The sequence below is a fragment of the Zingiber officinale genome, chromosome 7A (genome assembly GCF_018446385.1).
Source record: "Zingiber officinale cultivar Zhangliang chromosome 7A, Zo_v1.1, whole genome shotgun sequence".
Classification (NCBI taxonomy): domain Eukaryota; kingdom Viridiplantae; phylum Streptophyta; class Magnoliopsida; order Zingiberales; family Zingiberaceae; genus Zingiber; species Zingiber officinale.
In genome coordinates this window covers 43,503,642-43,524,538 of record NC_055998.1, presented here as the reverse complement: position 1 = coordinate 43,524,538, position 20,897 = coordinate 43,503,642, and the positions used below count along the sequence as shown (strand labels likewise).

The 20,897-nt window shown below is 36.9% G+C and overlaps 1 protein-coding gene across 1 annotated transcript in view; it reads left to right on the top strand.

The window, feature by feature from the left end:
* LOC122001359 overlaps positions 1-16,090 on the top strand; it is a 29,973-nt gene extending 13,883 nt beyond the window's left edge. The window contains exons 2-4 of the mRNA XM_042556069.1: positions 14,660-14,698; positions 15,588-15,672; positions 15,751-16,090. Of these exons, the coding sequence (XP_042412003.1) occupies positions 14,660-14,698; positions 15,588-15,672; positions 15,751-15,833 (207 nt within the window). The 3' untranslated portion in view covers positions 15,834-16,090. The remainder of the gene's footprint in view (positions 1-14,659; positions 14,699-15,587; positions 15,673-15,750) is intronic.
* The last annotated feature ends 4,807 nt before the right edge of the window (positions 16,091-20,897 follow it).

Below are 20,897 nucleotides of genomic sequence, written 5' to 3'. Positions count from 1 at the left end.
TTAACAAAACTAATATCTGAAAGTGGAAGGTTATGACTAGACCCGCCCATGGATCGGGTCCTAACGCCCAACAAGGATCGTGTTGTTTACAGTTCAGAGGCCCAACTAATTGGCGAACCGGAAGTTAATCATTGGTTTTTTTTATAGCATTTCCGACAATTGGAACCAATGGTTCTGACCGTTGAGAGGGGGTGGGTGGTTTTTTTAATATTTTTTTAATGGTTGAAAATATTTGATCATTTTTTATCAATTATAGTACTTCCTTTTTTTAGTGTTTGTTACTCCCAATTCTATAAATAAGAAGCTCATTTCATCATTTCCACACCTTCTCTACTCCCATTCTCAATTCCTAAATCTCAATTGCTTTCGACTTCACTTCACGCTTTTGACTTTAATTCTACAATTATAATAGAAGGAGGTGGTTCATCATCTCGATCTTGGAGGGTCAAGAAAATAGTTAATTTGAATGAGGATCACGATATTCAATTTTCCGATGATGAGACCAAGCAAAATCGACACTCAACACAGGGAAGTACTGATAGCAATACTTCTAAGGTTCAAGATGCTTTTTCTTTAAAATCATCTATTTTTACTTAACATTTTGAGAAGGTCGCCCTCCGTTCGGAGAATTGCTTGCAAAATGTAAGTATTGTAAAGCCTTCTACAAATTCCAAGCAGGTGGTGAGTATGAGTCATTGAAATGACATGTCGAAACGAAGCACCCAATGGAATATGGAATTGAACGTTCTTAAATGCAATTATCCAGATTTTTCTCAGTGGAGGTGTCGATTTTGGTTTATTTATGTATTTATAATAAATTAAAAGAATTGTTAGCTAGATTTGTTTGAGAACATTTTTCTTTTAGTTTCAAGTTTAAATGCACTTTTGAAGATTTTTATCGAGAATCACGTAATTCATCTGTTAAACGTGTTCTTTGAACAACACTTACTCGTACAATTAAAATATTAGTAAAGCAAGGGGAAAAAATTAATTGAAGATTTTTGTTAAATAATAAAGTTTCTTTATGTTCTAATATTTGGAGTGATCATTGACAAACACTAGATGTGTGTGACTTGTCATTGGATTGATAACTCTTGGAAAATTCAAAAACATTTTAGCTTATAGAGTTTTTGATGAATCATACAATGCTCACAACATCTCTCAATTATTATGTTTAATTTTAAAAGAATATGGATTAACTTCTAAAATATTTTCAATATCATTTGATAATGCTAGTTCTAATACTACTAGTATTGAAGAACTTAAATTTATATGTCAACCTATTATTTGATTTATTTTTTCATTTTCATTGCGTATGTCATATTTTAAATTTATATGTTAAAGATGGACTAAAATTTTTATAAAATCATATTGAACCAATTAGAAATGATATTTTTTATTTATGGTCGCATTCTACTAAAATGAAACAATGGGTAGATTTTATAAAAGTAATAAAATGAGACCTAAAAATTTTGCACGTGATGTATCAACACATTGAAATTTAATATATTAATTATTACAAGATTCATTTCAATACAAAGAATTATTATGTTTATTTTCCACACAAAATACCAATAGTACTAATATATATTTATTTTCACGACAATTTTTCAATGTTTATTTTCCTACTCATTTAGTTATGGTGAATTTTAGTAGTATAGTGTTAATTTTAAATGAACATAGTACGAATTAATTTTTTATTTTCTTGTGTATTAACAATGAAAGCAAAATGATTTTTTTTTTATATTCCTAAAATTTATTCAGTTGCATTTACTTTAAACCCTAGATTTAAATTAAAAGTTTTACGAGAAATGTTAGTTTTGTATTATGATGTTTTAATTTAATTTAAAGATATTTCTTCTGCTGGTTCTATTAATATTGTACATAATGCCATAAATTATTTATATGATATTATAAAGATTATAGTATAAAATATAGATTAGAAACTAATATATTTGAAACACAAAATATTAGTACTAGTCTATGTAGCACGGACACCCCTCAAAAAAAATATTTGGGTGTGTTGGACATGGACACGACATGCAAATACGCGTGTCGGACACGGCAAAAACCGTGTCGTTGACTTTTTCCAAGTTTGACCAGCCATACACGGCTAGGACACGGATGAGACACGTTTCCGGACACGTTTGGGCACAATTGTAACAAAATTAAAAATTTTGAGGGTAAAAATGAAAAATAATAAAATTATGAGGACTACTTATTAAAATGACAAAAAAATCCTAAATTACTCTCCCCACTCCCGATTCCTTTTCTCCATCGCGACAAATTGTTTCACGCCACGAGACGCGACCATCTCCCTTGCGCTTTCGCCGCGTCGCCTGTTGCTGCTCGAAGAAGTCCGCCACAGCTCCACTGCTCGCAGAACCCAGCAGCAGTTCGCCACTGCTCGCAGAAGCCCAGCGGCCAGCATCGCCTCTCTGCTTCACAGTGTCGCCGTCGCTGCTTGCAAAAGCCAGGCGTCGCGCTGTCGCCTACTCAACAGCAGCCCTCGCAGAAGCCAGCAGTAGCCCGACACTGCTCACCGTCTCCCGCCGCTGCTCGCAACAACCCACTGTCTCCTGTCGCTGCCCTCTTTCTGCCCAGTGCCCTCTTTCTGGTAAAGTGGTAAGTTTAATTTTTTGTTTTTCCTTTTGAGATCACGAATTTGTTTTTGCTTTTGGTACGATTTCTGGTAAGTTTAACAATAGGCTCCCCAGTCCCTGCGTTGCTTCTTATTTCTTAATTGTTATTTTCAGTTTACTTGCCATGGAAAGTTTTCAAAATGAGAGTGCACATGAGGATGTTGATGATTATTCTCCTTTGTGGAAATTTGTAACCAAGGTGGAAAAGACAGTTGGAGGAGGAAATGTTACTTGGTCATGCAATATATGTAATAAAGTGTGCAAAGGATCATATTCAAGGGTGAAAGCACACCTGTTAAAACAAAAAGGTGCTGGAATTGCAGGTTGTATGGCTGTTACAATGGATCAAATGAAGCGTATGCAATAACTTATTGATGATACAGAATTGAGAAAGAAGAATTCTAAACAAAAAGAAGTTCCGCTGTCTTCGTCATCTGCATCATCAAATATGGCTTCAAAATCCTCATTTTGTACTAGTGGTATTTTGCAAAATGATGATCCAACAAAGAAGAGGAAAGGACCACTTGGCCCGCTTGAAAAATCTTTTAATTTGAATGTCAGAGATGAGCTCCACTCTGAAATTGCAAGGTTGTTTTACACTGGGGGATTATCTTTCAATATTGCTAGGAATCCTCCTTATGTTCGTGCTTTCAGTTTGGCTACTCAACGAACAATTCCAGGTTATCTTCCACCTGGATACAATTTATTGAGAACTTCACTTCTTCAAAAAGAAAAAGCTCATATTGGAAAGCTTTTAGAACCAACAAAAGCTGCTTGGAAACAAAAGGGAGTTAGTATTTGTAGTGATGGGTGGTCGGATGTGCATAGAAGACCGCTAATTAATATCATGGCTGTCTGTGAAAGTGGTCATATGTTTTTGAAGGCGATAAATTGTGAAGGTGAGTAGAATGTTGGACCCCGTGGTAGTTTTGATGTGATCAACCAAGTTGGTTAGGTCCTGCGTTGTATTTGATCCCTGTGTCTGAGTGTACAGGAGCTTAGGAACACAGGAAGTCGAGCGGAAGACGCAGCTAGCGAGAAGGACGGCACGGGAAGGGAGCCGACGGGCTCGGTGCGTCCGAAGGACGAGAGAGCTGCGGAAGAGTACTCCGGTGGGCGTGAAGAGCGTGCGCGACGTTCGAGGGACGTTAAGCCGGGATGGAAGGCTGCTCGAGGAAGGCCGGAAATTGGGTTCGGGTGAGCCCTATTTCGGCTGGCCACAATCACCCAAAAGATCGGAGTATCGGAAGTCGCAACAAGCTGGAAACGAAGTCAAAGGAGCTGAGCTGCCAGCTTGGAGGTGCCTCCAACCTGACTGGAGGCGCCTTCAGCCTGATTAGAGGCGCCTTCAACCAGTCAAAGTGACCGTTCTGCGCGCGGATAAAGTTTTATCCGCTGACTCCCATGGAGGCGCCTTGGACCCTCATTGGAGGCGCCTTGGAGCCTCGGGATAGAATTTCCAGGACCTATATAAAAGCCCCTGGAACTAGGAATTCAACAACAACTCAAGCATTCAATCTGTAGTGTTTCCTAGCAATAGTTCTGAGCTTTTGAAAGTGTAAAAGGCTTCTTCGCCTTCAGCAAAGGAGTGTTTCTTTTAGTGCGCTTCTACTGCCCTGGATTAACAACCTCCTTGGTTATAACCAGGTTAATTCTTCTGTGTCTTTCTTTTACTGTTTTATTATTTTATTTTACTATTGCTGCACTTATTATTGAGTTGAAAGTACGAGGAGGGTATAGTTACTTTTTGTTTTCAGCAATTCACCCCCCTCTTGTCGGTCTCCGCTGCACCAACAAGTGGTATCAGAGCCTGATCGCCTCAGAAGGACTAACCGCCAACTGAAGCACTACGATCAAGACGATGGCCGGAGCGAACATCCATCCCCCGAATTTCGACGGAGACTTCGCCACTTGGAAGCGCAAAATGGAGGTATTTTTTAAAACGGATTTTGATATTCTTATTACAATGAAATATGGTTTTGCAGCGCCGAAAGACAAAGAAGAAAACACATGGAGCAAGAAGGAGCAAGCCGATTTCGTCACCAACGGAAAGGCGGAGTTCCACCTGCTTAGTGTGCTGCCACCACAAGAAGTAAATCGGATCGGAAGCTACGACTCAGCGAAAGATCTCTGGGAAAAATTCCTGGAGCTACACAAAGGTACTTCCGAAGCGAAGCTAGCGAAGCGCGACATCCTCCGGAACCAGTTAACAAACCTCCGGATGAACCAAGGCGAGAAGGTAGCGCAACTCCAAGCGAGAATCAAGGAGCTGATAACGCAATTAACGAACCTTGGAGAAGAGGTAACCAACCGGGACTCTATCCGGTATGCGCTCAACGCCTTCCCTAGAACTCCAGAGTGGGCTTCCTTAGTAGATGCGTATTACATCTCTAAGGACCTCGAGGTAAATACTTTAGAACAATTATTTTTCACTTTTGAACTTCACGAATCTCGAGTTTCAGAACCCAACGGAGCAGAGAAGACAAGTCAGAACATTGCCCTAAAGGCAAAGATAAACAATTCTGACTCCGAAGCCTCAGTCGACGAATCCGAAGCGGCACTACTGGTAAGACGCTTCAATAAGTTTTTTAGTACTAATAAATTTAAATCGCAGAGGCATCATCGAAAGAAGAGGACGGTTCGCTGCTACAACTGCAACGAAGAGGGACACATCAAAGATGACTGTCCAAAGCTAAAGAGAAAGGAGAAAGAAAGGGCAAAGCCAAAATACAAGAAACCAGAACCCTCCAAGCACAAGAATCTGAAGGCTACTTGGTCAGATTCGTCATCCTCCGAATCGGAAGTCGGGATTAGCGTAATGGCCAACCATCGAAGAAGACGTCAAGCTCAGAGATGAGCATCGATGAAGGGGGAGGAACATCAGAAGAAGAAAGCAGCAGTGAAGGGGGAGCGTCACCAGACCAGGTAAGTAAGGTACGCAATCTAACCCCAACTCAATCTTTCAAATTTATCAAGTCTCTTTCTAAAGAGTTAGATCAATTATAAAAAGAGAATGCTGAACTAAAGTTGAACTTAGTAAGAGCATGCCCGTTAGAAATGTATGATCATCTAAAATCAGAAAATGAAAATTTAAAATTAGAAATTGAAAAATTGAAAAAAGATGCATGCTTAAAGAAATTTCTAGTGTCACAAATTAGAACTTATGGTAAATTAAATTGGTATATAAGGAAGCATCAAGGTCAACTTAGAAAAATACCAAGAAACTATGTACCCCCTAGATTTTTGAATAATCCTGTAGGAAGGAACCTCTATTGGGTTCCAAAATCTGTGCTTAATTAATTTTTCAAAAATTAAAAGCTTAAAGTGAGAAAATTAAACATTGAAATTCTTTATGGAAGCTTTGTCTAAGGAAGTGGTTGTTGTTCCAATAACCAAGAAGGCCTAGTGCCTCGCCACGACCTGGAAGCTAAAATATTGAAAGAAAATGTTTAATTAACTTTCTGAAAAAGCATTAAACTAGAATCAAATAATGCTTTAAAAGTTTTTTTTAATCTTTTTAAAATTCTAAAAAGTCAAATTGTGAAAATTAAAAAAAAAAATTAAATTTGACTTAGAAATTTTTTTTATTGACTTAGAAATTTTTTTCTGAAAATTCAAAAATTTGACTTAGAATTTTTTTTTGGAAAAAATTCATCTTGACTTAGAAATTTTTTTTAAAATAATTTATAATGAGGTAGAAAATTTTTTCTGAAAATTCAAAAATTTGTCTTAGAAATTTTTTTTGAAAAATTCATTTTGACTTAGAATTTTTTTTAAATAATTCATATTGAGGTAGAAAATTTTTTCTGAAAATTCAAAAATTTGTCTTAGAAATTTTTTTTGAAAAATTCATTTTGACTTAGAAATTTTTTTTATTCATATTGACTTAGAAATTTTTTTTTTCTGAAAATTCAAAAATTTGACTTAGAAATTTTTTAAACCTCAAAAATTTAAATTTGACTTAGAAATTTTTTTTGGAATTCATTTTTAACTTAGAATTTTTTTTAAAATTCTATACATTTCACTTAACTTAAGTCATTTGTTTCTTAACCCCATTTTTGCTGTGATCAAAGGGGGAGAGAAAGGTACAAGTTCAAGGGGAAGTTAAACAAGGGGGAGATAAAATTTTAAATGTTTACTTATTGCAAATTTAAAAAAAAAAAAAAAAGTGTTGCAATTTTATTTATTGCAAAATTGTACTTAACCTGTTAGTCTAGTAATTTACCTTTAAAATTACTATTTATGTCTATGCTGTCCCTAACTTGAACTTGGGTTGATGCACATCAAAAAGGGGGAGATTGTTGGACCCCGTGGTAGTTTTGATGTGATCAACCAAGTTGGTTAAGTCCTGCGTTGTATTTGATCCCTGTGTCTGAGTGTGTAGGAGCTTAGGAACACAGGAAGTCGAGCGGAAGACGCAGGTAGCGAGAAGGACGGCACGGGAAGGGAGCCGACGGGCTCGGTGCGTCCGAAGGACGAGAGAGCTGCGGAAGAGTACTCCGGTGGGCGTGAAGAGCGTGCGCGACGTTCGAGGGACGTTAAGCCGGGACGGAAGGCTACTCGAGGAAGGCCGGAAATTGGGTTCGGGTGAGCCCTACCCAAAAGATCGGAGCATCGAAGTCGCAACAGTGGAAACGAAGTCAAAGGAGCTGAGCTGCCAGCTTGGAGGCGCCTCCAGCTTGAAGGCGCCTTCAACCAGGTTGAAGGCGCCTTCAGCCAGGCTGGAGGCGTCTTCAACCAGTCAAAGTGACCGTTCTGCGCGCGGATAAAGTTTTATCCGCTGACTCCCATGAAGGCGCCTTGGACCCTCGTTGGAGGCGCCTTGGAGCCTCGGGATAGAATTTCCAGGACCTATATAAAGGCCCCTGGAGCTAGGAATTCAACAACAACTCAAGCATTCAATCTGTAGTGTTTCCTAGCAATAGTTCTGAGCTTTTGAAAGTGTAAAAGGCTTCTCCGCCTTCAGCAAAGGAGAGTTTCTTTTAGTGCGCTTCTACTGCCCTGGATTAACAACCTCCTTGGTTGTAACCAGGTTAATTCTTCTGTGTCTTTCTTTTACTGTTTTATTATTTTATTTTACTATTGCTGCACTTATTATTGAGTTGAAAGTACGAGGAGGGTATAGTTACTTTTTGTTTTCAGCAATTCACCCCCCTCTTGCCGGTCTCCGCTGCACCAACATAGAAGGATAAAGCTTTCATCTCTAAGTTGCTCATTAATACCATAAATGAAGTGGGGCATCAGAATGTTGTCCAAGTGGTCACCAATAATGCTCCTGTTTGCAAAGCTGCTGGGCTACTCGTTGAGGCAAAGTACCCACACATATTTTGGACTCCTTGCGTTGTGCACACATTGAATCTTGCTTTGAAGAATATTTGTGCACTGACTGACTCTCTACAAAACAAAGAAGCCTTTGATAAATGCAAGTGGATAGTAGAAGTAGCAAATGATGCTTCAATGATCAAGAATTTTATCATGAATCACAATATAAGATTATCCATGTTCAACGATAACTCAAACTTGAAGATGCTATCACTTGCGGATACTCGATTTGCTTCTACGATCATTATGCTTAAAAGGTTCAGACAAATCAAGAAATGTCTTGAAAACATGGTGATTAGTGAAAGATAGGATTTGTACAAGGAGGATGATGTAGTGAAGGCCAGAGTAGTGAAGTACAAGATATTGGATGATCAATTTTGGGAAAAAATTGATTATATACTTGCTTTCACAAGTCCAATTTATGAGATGCTAAGGAAAGCAGACACTGATCAGCCTTGTCTTCATTTAGTTTATGAGTGATGGAATGAATGATAGAAAAAATGATAGTTGCTATCTCAAAGGGGCCTCATAGTGGAGATTCAAAGTTTTATGATGTTGTTCATAATATTCTAGTGGAGTGATGGAATAAAAGCAATACACCTCTTCATTGTTTGGCGCATTCTTTGAATCCAAGGTAAATCTCTAAAAAAATTTTAACTTTCTAAGTTTTAGCAAATTAGAAATATTAGTTTATGAATGATGTTAAACTATCAATCTTTTTATGTAGGTATTATAGCCATGAGTGGCTCTAAGAATCTCCCAATCGTCTTCCTCCTCATAGGGACATCGAAGTTTCAAGGGAAAGGAAAAAGTGCATTGAAAGATATTACTCCAATTCATCCGAACGAAGAAGTGTTAATGAGGAGTTTGCCTCTTTTTCAGCTGCCATTGATGATTTTTCTGATAATGATTCAATGCGTGATCGAGGTTTGATGTCTCCAACTAAGTGGTGGGTTATCCATGGTGCTTCTACACCAACTCTTCAAAGTTTAGCTTTAAAGCTACTTGGGCACCCATCTTCTTCTTCTTCTTGTGAGAGAAATTGGAGCACCTACAATTTCATACACTCATTGAAGAGGAACAAGATGACACCACAAAGAGCGGAAGATTTGGTATATGTTCACTATAACCTTTGTCTTTTATCTAGGAGGAGTCCACATTATAATGAAGGAGAAAGTAAGATGTGGGATGTTGGAGCAGATGGGTTTGATTCCATGGACATGGAGGGTGCTGCTATCCTTGAAATTGCCAATTTGTCTCTTGATGAACCTGAATTAGAGTCGGTCTTATTTACTGACGAAGGCGGTGTTGGCGATGAGACCGATATGGATGTTTGATTTTTTTTACAGTTTTACTTGTTTATTTAAGATGTATTTGGTGTGTTGTATTTTTTATATTTACTTTTTGTTTGTAATGGATATTATGGTTGATCTAATATGAACATGGTTTTCTATTATAGGATTTTTAATTTTTAATACGATATATATATATATATATATATATAATATTTTTTATTTTTTAATAATCGTCATATCCTAGCCGTATCGTGTCCTATATTTTTAAAATTTTTCGTATCCCCGTATCCGTGTCGTATCCAATACGATACCCGTATTCGTATCCGTGCAACACTGGTACTAGTAGTAGTAATTTTTTTAAAAAAAAGGCAGCCCAGTGCACGAAGCTCTCGCCATGCGGGGTCCCGGGGAAGGATCCATTGTACGCAGCCTTACCTTGCTTTTTGCAAGAGACTGTTTCTAGGATTCGAACCCGTGATCTTTTGGTCATATGACAACAACTTTACCGTTGCGCCAAGGCTCCTCTTCACTAGTAGTAATAATTTTAAAACTTACAAAAACACAACTTTTATCAAAAGAACGAATGAAGCATCCATAAGAATCCTTAAGTTCCAGAGAATTATTTTACGACTTCTTTTGATTTTAGTAAATAGCGAGTTGGATTTCGATATTCTACGATGGTGGTCCTAAAGATTCAAAGTTTCCCATCCTCTCCATCATAAAAAAAAATTTATCTTGTCCAGTGTCAACTGTTGCTATAGAACAAATGTTTAGTGCTGGAAATAATATATTAGATGAACGACGATCTACTTTGTGACCTGACTGTTTAGAAGCTCAAGCATTACTTGATTGGACAAGAGCCGAAACAAGAATTGAAGGAATGCACCTTTCAAATAACGAAGTAGAAAACATTGATACAGAAGGAACGAACACTTCGGGAACGGGAAATGGAAGTGAGTATCAATGTCACTTCATAAGGTAAAAGGGTAAAACGGTAAGGAAACTATGTGGGCTTTGATTCCCCTATATCCTAAGGGAATCCTAGGCAATTTAAGTAGTGCAAACTCGTCTTTATATTTTTTTGTAATAAATTTATAATTTTAGTTTTTTTTAATATAATAATTTTGAACCGTGACAAACTGTGTACTGGTGGTTCTGCATTGTGAATCGTCTTAGATGGTTAAGGTTAAAGGCCAACCTACCAAAACCATTAAACCGATAGTTCCGAACTATCAAACTGTCAGTTTCAAACCCAAATTAAGTCATGACCTGACTATATGTAAATGGGTGAAGGGATTGACCCATTTATTAAGTTTTTTATGTTACACAAATTTATGGAAGGTATTAGTGAAACTTAGATATGTAAACTTACTTTAAAAAAATATATAATGAATTTTGTTATTATGTTATATAGTTTTATTTTGACACAAATAACATATCCTTTCTATGACATGATTTGTATGGCATATCCCAAATTACTACACCGAGTGGAGATACAAACTTCTTAATTCATGTGTTCACTTGGATATGTTGCCAAGTTTTGGGATAGATTGGTGAAAATCTAAGGCAGGTATGGGTTCTCATGGTTCCAACATCAAGCATTACCAAGGAAAGTCGAAGGATTTCCCTGGGCACTGATGTGGGACCAATATGGATCTCCTATAGTGGATGGATACTTTGGATTCAAGGGAAGAGGAGTGACACAATCATTTTGTCTTTGAAGGTAGTTTTTGCTACATGACCTTTGTTAAGAAGAGAAATTCTCTTGTTGGTTCGGCGGCGGCATCTCCACTTCTTATTCATGCTCAGTTGGGATATCCAGGTCTTGATAAGTTGAAACAATTACATCCTAGTCTTTCTCACTTAGAGTTTTTGTCTTGCGAGTCGTGTCAGTTAGGTAAGCATGTTCGTAGTTCTTTTTCTCCTTGCACTGTGAGTTGGGCTATGACCCCCTTTGCTTTGGTTCATTCTGATGTTTGGGTCCGTCAGTCGTGTTTCTTCTACATTGAGATCATTATATTTTGTTACTTTTATAGACGATTTTTCCCGTTTTACATAGTTATATCTGATGAAGGAACGTTCAGAATTGTTTTATATTTTTCAATCATTTTTTCATGAAATTAAAACTCAGTTTGATATTTCTCTTCGAACTTTGCAAAGTGATAATACACGCGAGTATCTTTCTACTCAGTTTCGTTTCTTCTTTGCATCTCATAGTTTACTGCATCGCATGTCTTACCCTCATACTCCTCAACAGAATAGGGTTGCAAAACGCAAGAATCGTCATCTCTTTGAGACCACTTGGACTCTTCTTTTCCATTCTCATATTCCTCATCAGTTTTGGGGTGATTTCGTACTTACTACATGTTATCTCATCAATTACATGCCTTCCTCCACTCTCCAAAGTAAAATACCTCATCATATCCTCTACCCTCATCATCCTCTTCATCCTTTACCACCTCGGGTCTTTGGTTCTATATGTTTTGCTCATGATCATGATCCTGGCATTGATAAACTCTCTCCCCGGTCTCATAAGTGTGTTTTCCTTGGGTGCCCACGATCTCAGAAAGGGTACAAGTGTTATTCCCCTACTCTTCGTCGGTACTTCATCTCTGCTGATGTCACATTCTTTGATTCAATTTCATTTTTTGGACCTCCTGCTTCCCAGTTTGAGGTTTCTCCCTCTCCACCTGCACTAGTGACTATCTTTTGTCCTCCGGTGGAGTTTCTATCATCCCCAACCTCGTCTCCTCCTTTGTAGGTTTATCAGCGTCGTTCTCATTCTGCTTTGTCGCCGCCCAACACTGACACTATCGTGGGCATATCTTTGGAGCCAAGTCCTTCGCCGTTTCCTCCGGTCCCATCTCCTGACTCTGATATTCTCATTGCACTTCGAAAGGGTATGCGTTCCACTCGTAATCCTTCTCCTCACTATGTTTCTTTGAGTTATCATCGTCTTTCTCCTTCCTATTATTCTTGTCTTTCTTCCTTGTCGTTTGTTTCTCTTCCAAAGACTGTAGGTGATGCATTTGCCCATCTAGGATAGAAACAGGTTATGCTCGATGAAATTTGTGCTTTACAGAGTAGTGGGACTTGGGATCTCGTTCCTTTACCACCTGGGAAGTCAGTTGTTGGTTGTCGATAGGTGTATACGGTGAAAGTTTGTCTAGACGGTATGGTTGACAGACTTAAGGCTCGTCTCGTCGCTAAAGGCTATACTCAAATCTTCGGATTGGATTATAGGGACATTTTTTCACCTGTTGCCAAGATGTCTTCTGTACGCCTATTCCTGTCAATTGCTGCAATTCGCCATTGGCCTCTTTATCAGTTGGACATCAAAAATGCATTTTTACATGGTGATCTGCTCAAGGAAGTCTACATGGAGCAACCTCCGTGTTTTGTTGCTAAGGGGGAGTGTAATGATGTGGTTAGTAAAGATCGAGGTATCTGGCTTTGGGACGTCGGATGTAGCCATTGATTAGTTTGGAAAGAACTGTGAAGAAAGGCTCCTTACTGCTGGAGAAAATAGTGCCGGAGAAGACGAGGGTCGTGATTGCACCTGAGTCTCCGGTGAACAGGATGTGGCTGGTGCGTGGATTCACGTCTTCAAGCCGCCTTGCGAGATGCGAACATGCGCGCGCGAGGGAAAACTAGCGTGAAGTTGTCTTCTCGAGGAGGTCGGAGATGGGGTCGCAAGCAAAGGAGTGTTGGTATGGCAATGCTCTGGAACCGGAGGTTCGTCTTGAAGTCTTGGGCAATCTCACGAACAAGACCCTGGAACGGGAGCTTGCGGATCAAAAGTTCTGTGCTCTTCTGGTACTTGCGGATCTCTCGCACCGTCACCGTGCCAGGGCGGAATCGATGGGGCTTCTTCACACCGCCGGTGGCAGGCACTGATTTACGAGTTGCCTTGGTCGTAAGTTGTTTGCGTGGGGCCTTCCCTCTGGTGGATTTTCTCGCCGTCTGCTTCGTCCAAGCTATTGCGTTAGATTTCAAAATCGACAGGGGGAAGAGAGAACTAGGGTGTCGCTGATCCTCAGTGACGGCAGTGCGCGCAAGGACAACAGAGCGGTGATGCCTGTTCTGCGTGCGAGGAACGGCAGCTGCAGAACAGCGACGACGTGTCTGCGTGCGAAGAATGTTAGAGGAGAAGGACTGCTGCTTTGCGGCGAACGACACTGCGTGCGCGAGAGAGGAACGACGACGCAGGAAATTAGGGTTTTGGCTCTGATACCATGTTAAGAAGAGAAATTCATGTATTAGACATCCTGGAGTTATTGACTTATATAGAGGAGGATATATAACATAATTACAATAATACCCCTAGTTATGTTACAATATTCCAACAACCTTCATGAGAGAAAAAAAGAGAGAAGGGAGAGTTCAGAGAGAAACAAAAGCAACTTGAGGAGGAGGATGAGGGTCGGGAAGAGGTGTAGAAAATCCTGTAATTACTCTGAAACCAAGTAGTAGAATCCACGGTAGAAAAATGCTATAGGAGAGTAGCTTGTTAGTATTACTAAGCTATGCCTTGAAATACAATTTTCAATGGGAATTGAAAAACTTTCATTTCTGAATAAAGATCCACATGTGAACTGCTAATGTGCTACGCCAGAAGTGCATCTAATTTTCTTCTCAGCTGGGAATGCATCCACAACTGCATTATATGGGTCAAGTTTTTGAGTCAGGACCATTGGTATGAGAAAGTTTTTGTGTTTTTCCTAGTATTGATGGGGCAAGGAGTTATTCTCTTCATTTTTCAAGAATTGTACGCATAATCTGGATTCTTCAGTTAAGCATTTTTTTTTGCTGTTTCAGTTACAATTCATTAGTTCACCTGTACCTAACCAATTTTGGCAAAACCACTAACCTTCCATGGTAGTGCTGTCCATGAAATCCATTACAATTAATTAGTTCACACTGAATACCTTTCAAAACTTGGAACTTGTCAAAAACAATCTTAGCTAAATGCTCTGTTTCACTATTTTGGATTTAATATGCTTTGTGACTAAAACTCCACAATGCTAGTCTTCTACTGGTGTATATGTCAGAGTGCTGAATTTGGACTTTGGATCATTTTGTTTTTTTTTTGGAAAGTTCTAAGATCCTTTTTCTGCATGACTACAAAGAATGAATTTCTAATTGGTGATGCTCCGGATACCCATTAGATTCATGTCCTGAATCTTTGACTTGGACAATTTTGAATCTTGAACTAAAGTAGCTTCAGCTTATGAAGCTTTCTTTGCTGCTAAATTAATTGTTGCAGATAATAATTTATGTCAGCAGTTTTGTGTTTATTCTTTGTTTGAGATTACTCAGTTGAACAACCTATATCTAAATTCAACCATGTTATATTGAACATTAGGAATTGAAATTTTCACTAATGATAGAAAATAACAGGGTGGAAAAAGCACATTGGACAATTGCCAAGTTTTACAGGTACGTCTAATTTGTTCTCTCAGCATGTGCCTCGTCTCTCTTGAATGTTGTATGGAAAATGAGGCTCTTCTTTATGACTTATTCCATCATATTGTTATTCATTTTAATGCTATTGTTTTTCCATGTTTCATCTTGTATAGTTTAAGTTATTTGTTCTTTTGTAAGATTTCATAAGTTTTTATTTTAGTTGGGAAGGCAAAAACAAGATTACTAATTATTAGAGTACAATCTTGGCTAGTTCACATATATTAATCCAAGGGGATGGATATCTAGTTATAGAAATATTGTGATATTACTTTTGTGAACTTCCAAAGTAAAACAAAAAAAATTCAGAAATTCTAGCCATCCTATTTTACTCCAAGAGCTATAGTAAATTGTCATGCTAATGCAAATATTTTGTTGCTTGCAAGATATTATTTGCTGATCATCAAGTATAATTTCTGAATATCAATTCATAGTTAGTAAGCTTTTGTTTATCTTTCAAGTACTTTGTTGTATAATTATACTCTTTTAAAGGTTTCTTCCCTAGATTAGTACACAACATATTTAACACTAAAGAAAGAAATCATTGGAGCAAAAGGTGATTACGCTCACCCTAAGAAGGAAGGTATTCTAGGTGAGGGGATCGACTGCATGGGGTAACTCCACTGCTGCTGCCGTGATTTGAACCTGAGACCCATTGGATCCTCACGCGAGTACCAACTCGGCTACCCCGTGAGGCACTAAAGCAAGAAATCATGAATTTTCTAATGGTTGTTACTAAAGATGCTTTTATATCCTCTGAATAAATTTTTCATTATGTTATCCTAACGAATAACTATCATTTATGCCTGCTATGGACTCCTCCATCATAAATATTGCCGAAATACTTTAAATTTCTTATCTACAGGCAACTGTCAATAGATCCAAGGGGAACAAGATGGAGGTATCCAAATCTGAACTTATACAGAAGAGTGCTTACTGTAGAGTTTCAGGTACCAAAGGTTTTTTATGTTCGATTAAAAATTTCCATCGCAACTTGTTAAAAATCTCCATCCATTTGTCAAATATAGGAAGAGACATGGACCTCTTAGAACTCTCTGCCTTTGGTAACGTCCGTCGTGGACCAGATTCAGGAGGGTGCAATATCCAATGACTACTACAAAAGATTTTCTAGCTCCGGAGATTTTCTTGTAATTGATTCTACAATACTAACAAGATGACAATTGGGTTTGAGATGCATAAAAATTACAATCCATACCACTCTTTATGCACCATATTTTGAGATACTTGGATTTAATTTTTATAGTGATATTCACCATTAATAGCTACTTTGAAAGCCAATTTAGATTGTAAAGATAATTTGGCACACTTGGATTTACCGAAAGGCACCAGAACAATGACTTTGATTAAGGTTCTCTGTTTCATAACTATTCTGGCGATGAGAATCATAAAGCGAATGCTTATGGAATAAACAACATCACAAGTTTGTCACTGTTGTTTTACAGAAGTAATTGTTTGAATCCCGTAATGCTAGGCACTGCTCAGGGAAACATGAACTTTTGTTGTTAAATTATACACTGTATGTTAGGGTGGAACATATTATGGCACTCAAACTCTAGTTAGCCTTGGATTCCTTGCAATCCTTTACTTTTTTCCATCTCCCTTCCTGCCTGAAAACTCAAGGAAAAAGAACTGGACTGGTTCACTAAATTAGCAAGGGGGTGGAATAATACCTTTGGCTTAGAAGACTTAAACTTCCTCACACTTGAACTCATTCGAAGCTTACTTCAGCAAGAAGATGAGAAAAGAACTTTAGGTAGAGGCCTAGAGAGAAAGAAAACATGATGAAAGCTGTGATGAGAAGCAGAGTAAGGAAGCAATAGTGTGTCATAGTCTTTTGTTTTTGGCCCTTTCTAATTCCTATCTATAAATACTTGCTCTTCTTTGTGATTAGTGGCTCATATTCTACTCTGTATGCACAAAGTCTTATCCTTGGTACAGGATAGACCCCTATGGTTGTAGTGGGATCTGGTAAAGATGCAACCAAAGTTTTGAGTTTGGCACAGGACCACAACGCATTGACGTTTGCATAGACAATTTATTTAGAGACCAAGAAAGATATAGATTAATGTTTGAAGAAATCAAAAAGAAAAGTTTTAGGTCAACATTGATAAGAAAAGGGAGGAAAAGCAAACACAACCACCAACAAATGTTTTGAAAATCGATCCGAGTAGATAGTTTTACTCTATTTCTATAGGATATATTATTTTTTGATTTTTTTTTATATATAATTTAGTTTAAATTGTTGACGATTAAAATTATAAATGGATTAAAATATTTTATATTGTAAAAATAAGATCATAAATCTAAGTTTTATTTTTTCCAATTTAAAGTTCATTTGATCAATTTAAAAATTTTGAATTAATATTATTGATAGGCATTTGAGAAGAAAAAAAAAAGGAGGAAGTAGGGAAAAGTACTCACCCTTTGGTAACAATAAAACATCTTCCATTTTTTTGGGGGAATAGTTGAAACTTAAGGGGTACTTTTTCAAAGTCAATTAAAAGAGTGACTTTTTCTTTAAATATTAAAACAACACTAGTGTATTATTCATCTCAAAATATTTTTATTTCAACATTATTATAACAACTACATAACATAAAATAAAAGTATTATAATTTAATTAAAATTATTATATTTGACATACTGTTACATAAAAACTCTTTAATAATTTCTATCAATATTATTTAAATTTGACTAAAATAGTATTTTAATTTGATCAGAATCATTTTAAAATTATTGTACAACTATATGTAATAATTTTGATTAAATTAAGCTTATTTACTTTAATATGTTATAATAACTATAGCAATAACTATTATAATAGTATTAATAAAGATATTTTAAGGATGAAAAATATACATCTGGATTTTATTAACTAAAGGAAGGATGACCAAAAATCACTTAGCCAAGAATATACATCTGGATTTTATTAACTAACGGAAGGATGACCAAAAATCACTTAGCCAAGATTTTATCAAAATATTTTTTTTTTCTAAATTGATTTAATTTTATAAAAAATTTTACACGTGCGTCAATGCATGTTTTAAATTTAAATAAAAACTAAAAATTTCGATATAAAATTATAGTTTTGCCAAATTAAATTTTTATTTGTATATTTGATTTTTCATACTTTTAAATTAAGAATTTAAAATCTGAATTTATAAAATTTAATATAAATAACTTTTAAGTTTGTATTTCAACAAAAGTTTATTGTAATTCAAGAAAGGGTCTAAAAGGAATAAAGAGAATAAGAGGTGCTTCTTTGGTATTTTATTTTTAAAGGGAAATATTTGATAAATCCTCACCTCGATGGCGAATTAGGCTATAAGTATAGTGCAACTCCCGAAAATAATAAAAAAAAAATCAGAAAAAATAAAGGCATAATATTTACAGCAGAGAAACAAATAAAAACAACTTTTTATTAAGGACGTACTAAAGTTTCAGAATTTCCAAAAAAAAAAATACACCTTACTTTTATATTTCTCAATCTTAATTTCAAAAATATCCTTTTCACATTTCAACTCTAAATTAAAGCAAAAAATTAATTTCTTTATTTTAAATCGAACCAAAGTGAATTAATAGATTTAATAAAAAAATAATTAATATCTTTTTACTAGAAAACATTTTGAGATACATAAATCGCATATCCTACTTTTAAAATGATCACATTCATATTTATCCTAATCAATTACTATAGTATAGGAATCGATTCAATTATTATTATTATTATTAACTATATCTATTTTTTTAAAAATCATTTATTTTAATAAATTAATTTATATTTAAAAAAATCATTACTCTCAATATATTGTATCAAATTGAGTTTTGAGGACATAAATATAATCAATAGAACTAGACAAACACATAAGACTTTAATTTATATCATTCTGAACTCTCTAAGTATATCAGCTGATTTCAACCAAAATCGATTGATGGACATATAGAACTCAAAATAATATGGAACCATGCTCTATGTATTTATTTAGTTCTTCTGATTGTATCAATGCTCTCAAACATCAATTTGACGTAATATTTTGAGAACAAAAAATTTTTGAACACAAATCAAATTTTTAATCAACAATAACAATAACAACTAAGCCTTGTCCTACTAGGTGGGGTTGACTATATAGATCCTTTTACTTGAGCTCTATCTCCAATTATATATCATCATCTATATTTAAATAAAGTTTATCTTATTTATAGTTGCTAACCAAGTCTTTTTTAGTTTTCCTCTTCCTCGTTTGATATGCGTGTTTGTCATAGTTTCATATTGTCTAACTAGAGTATTTATTGGTCATTTAAAAACATGCTCGCACCATCTTAAACATATCTCTCATAGTTTTTCCTCAATCGATGCAACTCCGACTTTCTCTTTAATGCTCTCATTTCTTATTTTGTCCATTTTCATATGTCCACACATCTACCTTAACATCCTCATTTCTGAAACTCTAATCTTCTTCTCATGTGCTCGAGCCATAGCCCAACATTCAGCTCCATATAACATAGCAGGTCTAACTACGGTTTTGTAGAATTTTCCTTTAAGTTTTAGAGGTATTTTACGGTTACATAAAACACCCAACACTCTCCTCAATTTTAACTATCCTGCTTGTATTCTATGTAAGACATCTCTCTCAATCAATCTCTCGATTTCGGGCAACTCGTCATCTCCTATCTTAACAATTATCTTATTATATCTAATATTGCTAAACTTAAATTCCATATATCCTGTCTTTATTTTACTAAGTCTAAAATCTTTCCCTTCTAGTATTTTTCGCTAAGATTCTAGTTTAGCATTTATTCCTTCATGTGTTTCATCTATCAAAACAATATCATCTGCAAACAACATGCACCACGGTATTGTTGGTGTAATTGACCTCTAGGGTTTCGATATTTGACAATATGACCAATGGTTGACCCAAACAGGACTTGATGTTTGGGAGAGAGAAGTCTAGTCAGGACTAGATGACTAGCAAAGGTAAGTCCTAACCAAAGGTTAGGTAAAGTGGAAGTCCCGGTGAGTGAAGCCGGACCCTAGTGAGTGAAGCTAGGTGGTGGAAGTCCCGGTGAGTGAAGTCGGGCCCTAGTGAGTGAAGCTAGGTGGTGGAAGTCTCGGTGAGTGAAGTCGGGCCCTAGTGAGTGAAGTTAGGTGGAGGAAGTCCCGGTGAGTGAAGCCAGACCCTAGTGAGTGAAGCTAGATGGAGGAAGTCCTGGTGAGTGAAGCCAGGCAATGAAAGTCCTAGTGAGTGAAGCTAGGCAACCCTAGGAGGTAACCCTAGGTTATACTTGAATCCTGTTATCACTGTTTTTGTGCTAACTCAGTGTTGCAGGGAAATTCAGCTAGGTCGACGGGCTGACCAGGTAGCTGACACGAAGTCTAGATGGGTCTAATGGCTGACCGGACGTCTAGCAGGTAAGTGAAGGTAAGTCACTGGAGGGGAGTGACTTTGAGGATGCGTTCTCGGGAAGGGAACATTAGGCGTCGATCTGACTTAGACCCATTTCGAAAATCTAAGTCGAGATCTTGACTAGATTCCGGTCTTGAGGAGACGGAATCTAATTACTATTCTTCTTTAACTGTGCTAACATTTTATTTTGTAGAGTAGTTTGCATTTTACCTTGGACTAACTCTTTTCTGCAGGTTGCTTAAAAAGTGAAGGTCCGGGCGTCCGGAATGTAAAATATATCCATAGTATCATTTCGCCACGTGGAGCATCCTGGTTGGGTCGACTACGTCATATTTAGGGCACCCTGGATGTTCCAGGCGCCCCGAACCTCCTATATAAGGAAGGTCAAGGTTGAAGCTCCAACAACAACTCAGAGTTTACTCTTTTGTGCTCCTGCGACGTTGCGAAAAGATCTCCGACAAAGTTTTCTCTTTCTTGTCTTATTTTCATAATTGTTAGTTTTTCTTTTACTACATAATTTTTGTACTTAGTGTGCAATAAGTTTTCGAATTATTAGTGATTGCCCATCGAAAGCACCCTTGTGTGCGGGCCTTGGAGTAGGAGTCGCCAAAGGCTCTGAACCAAGTAAATCCTTGTGTTCTCTTTGGCTTGTTTGCTTTTCCGCTGTGCTTACTCTACGAATTTTTTATTCGATATTCACCCCCCCCTCTATCAAACGCTACGATCCAACAAGTGGTATCAGAGCAGAT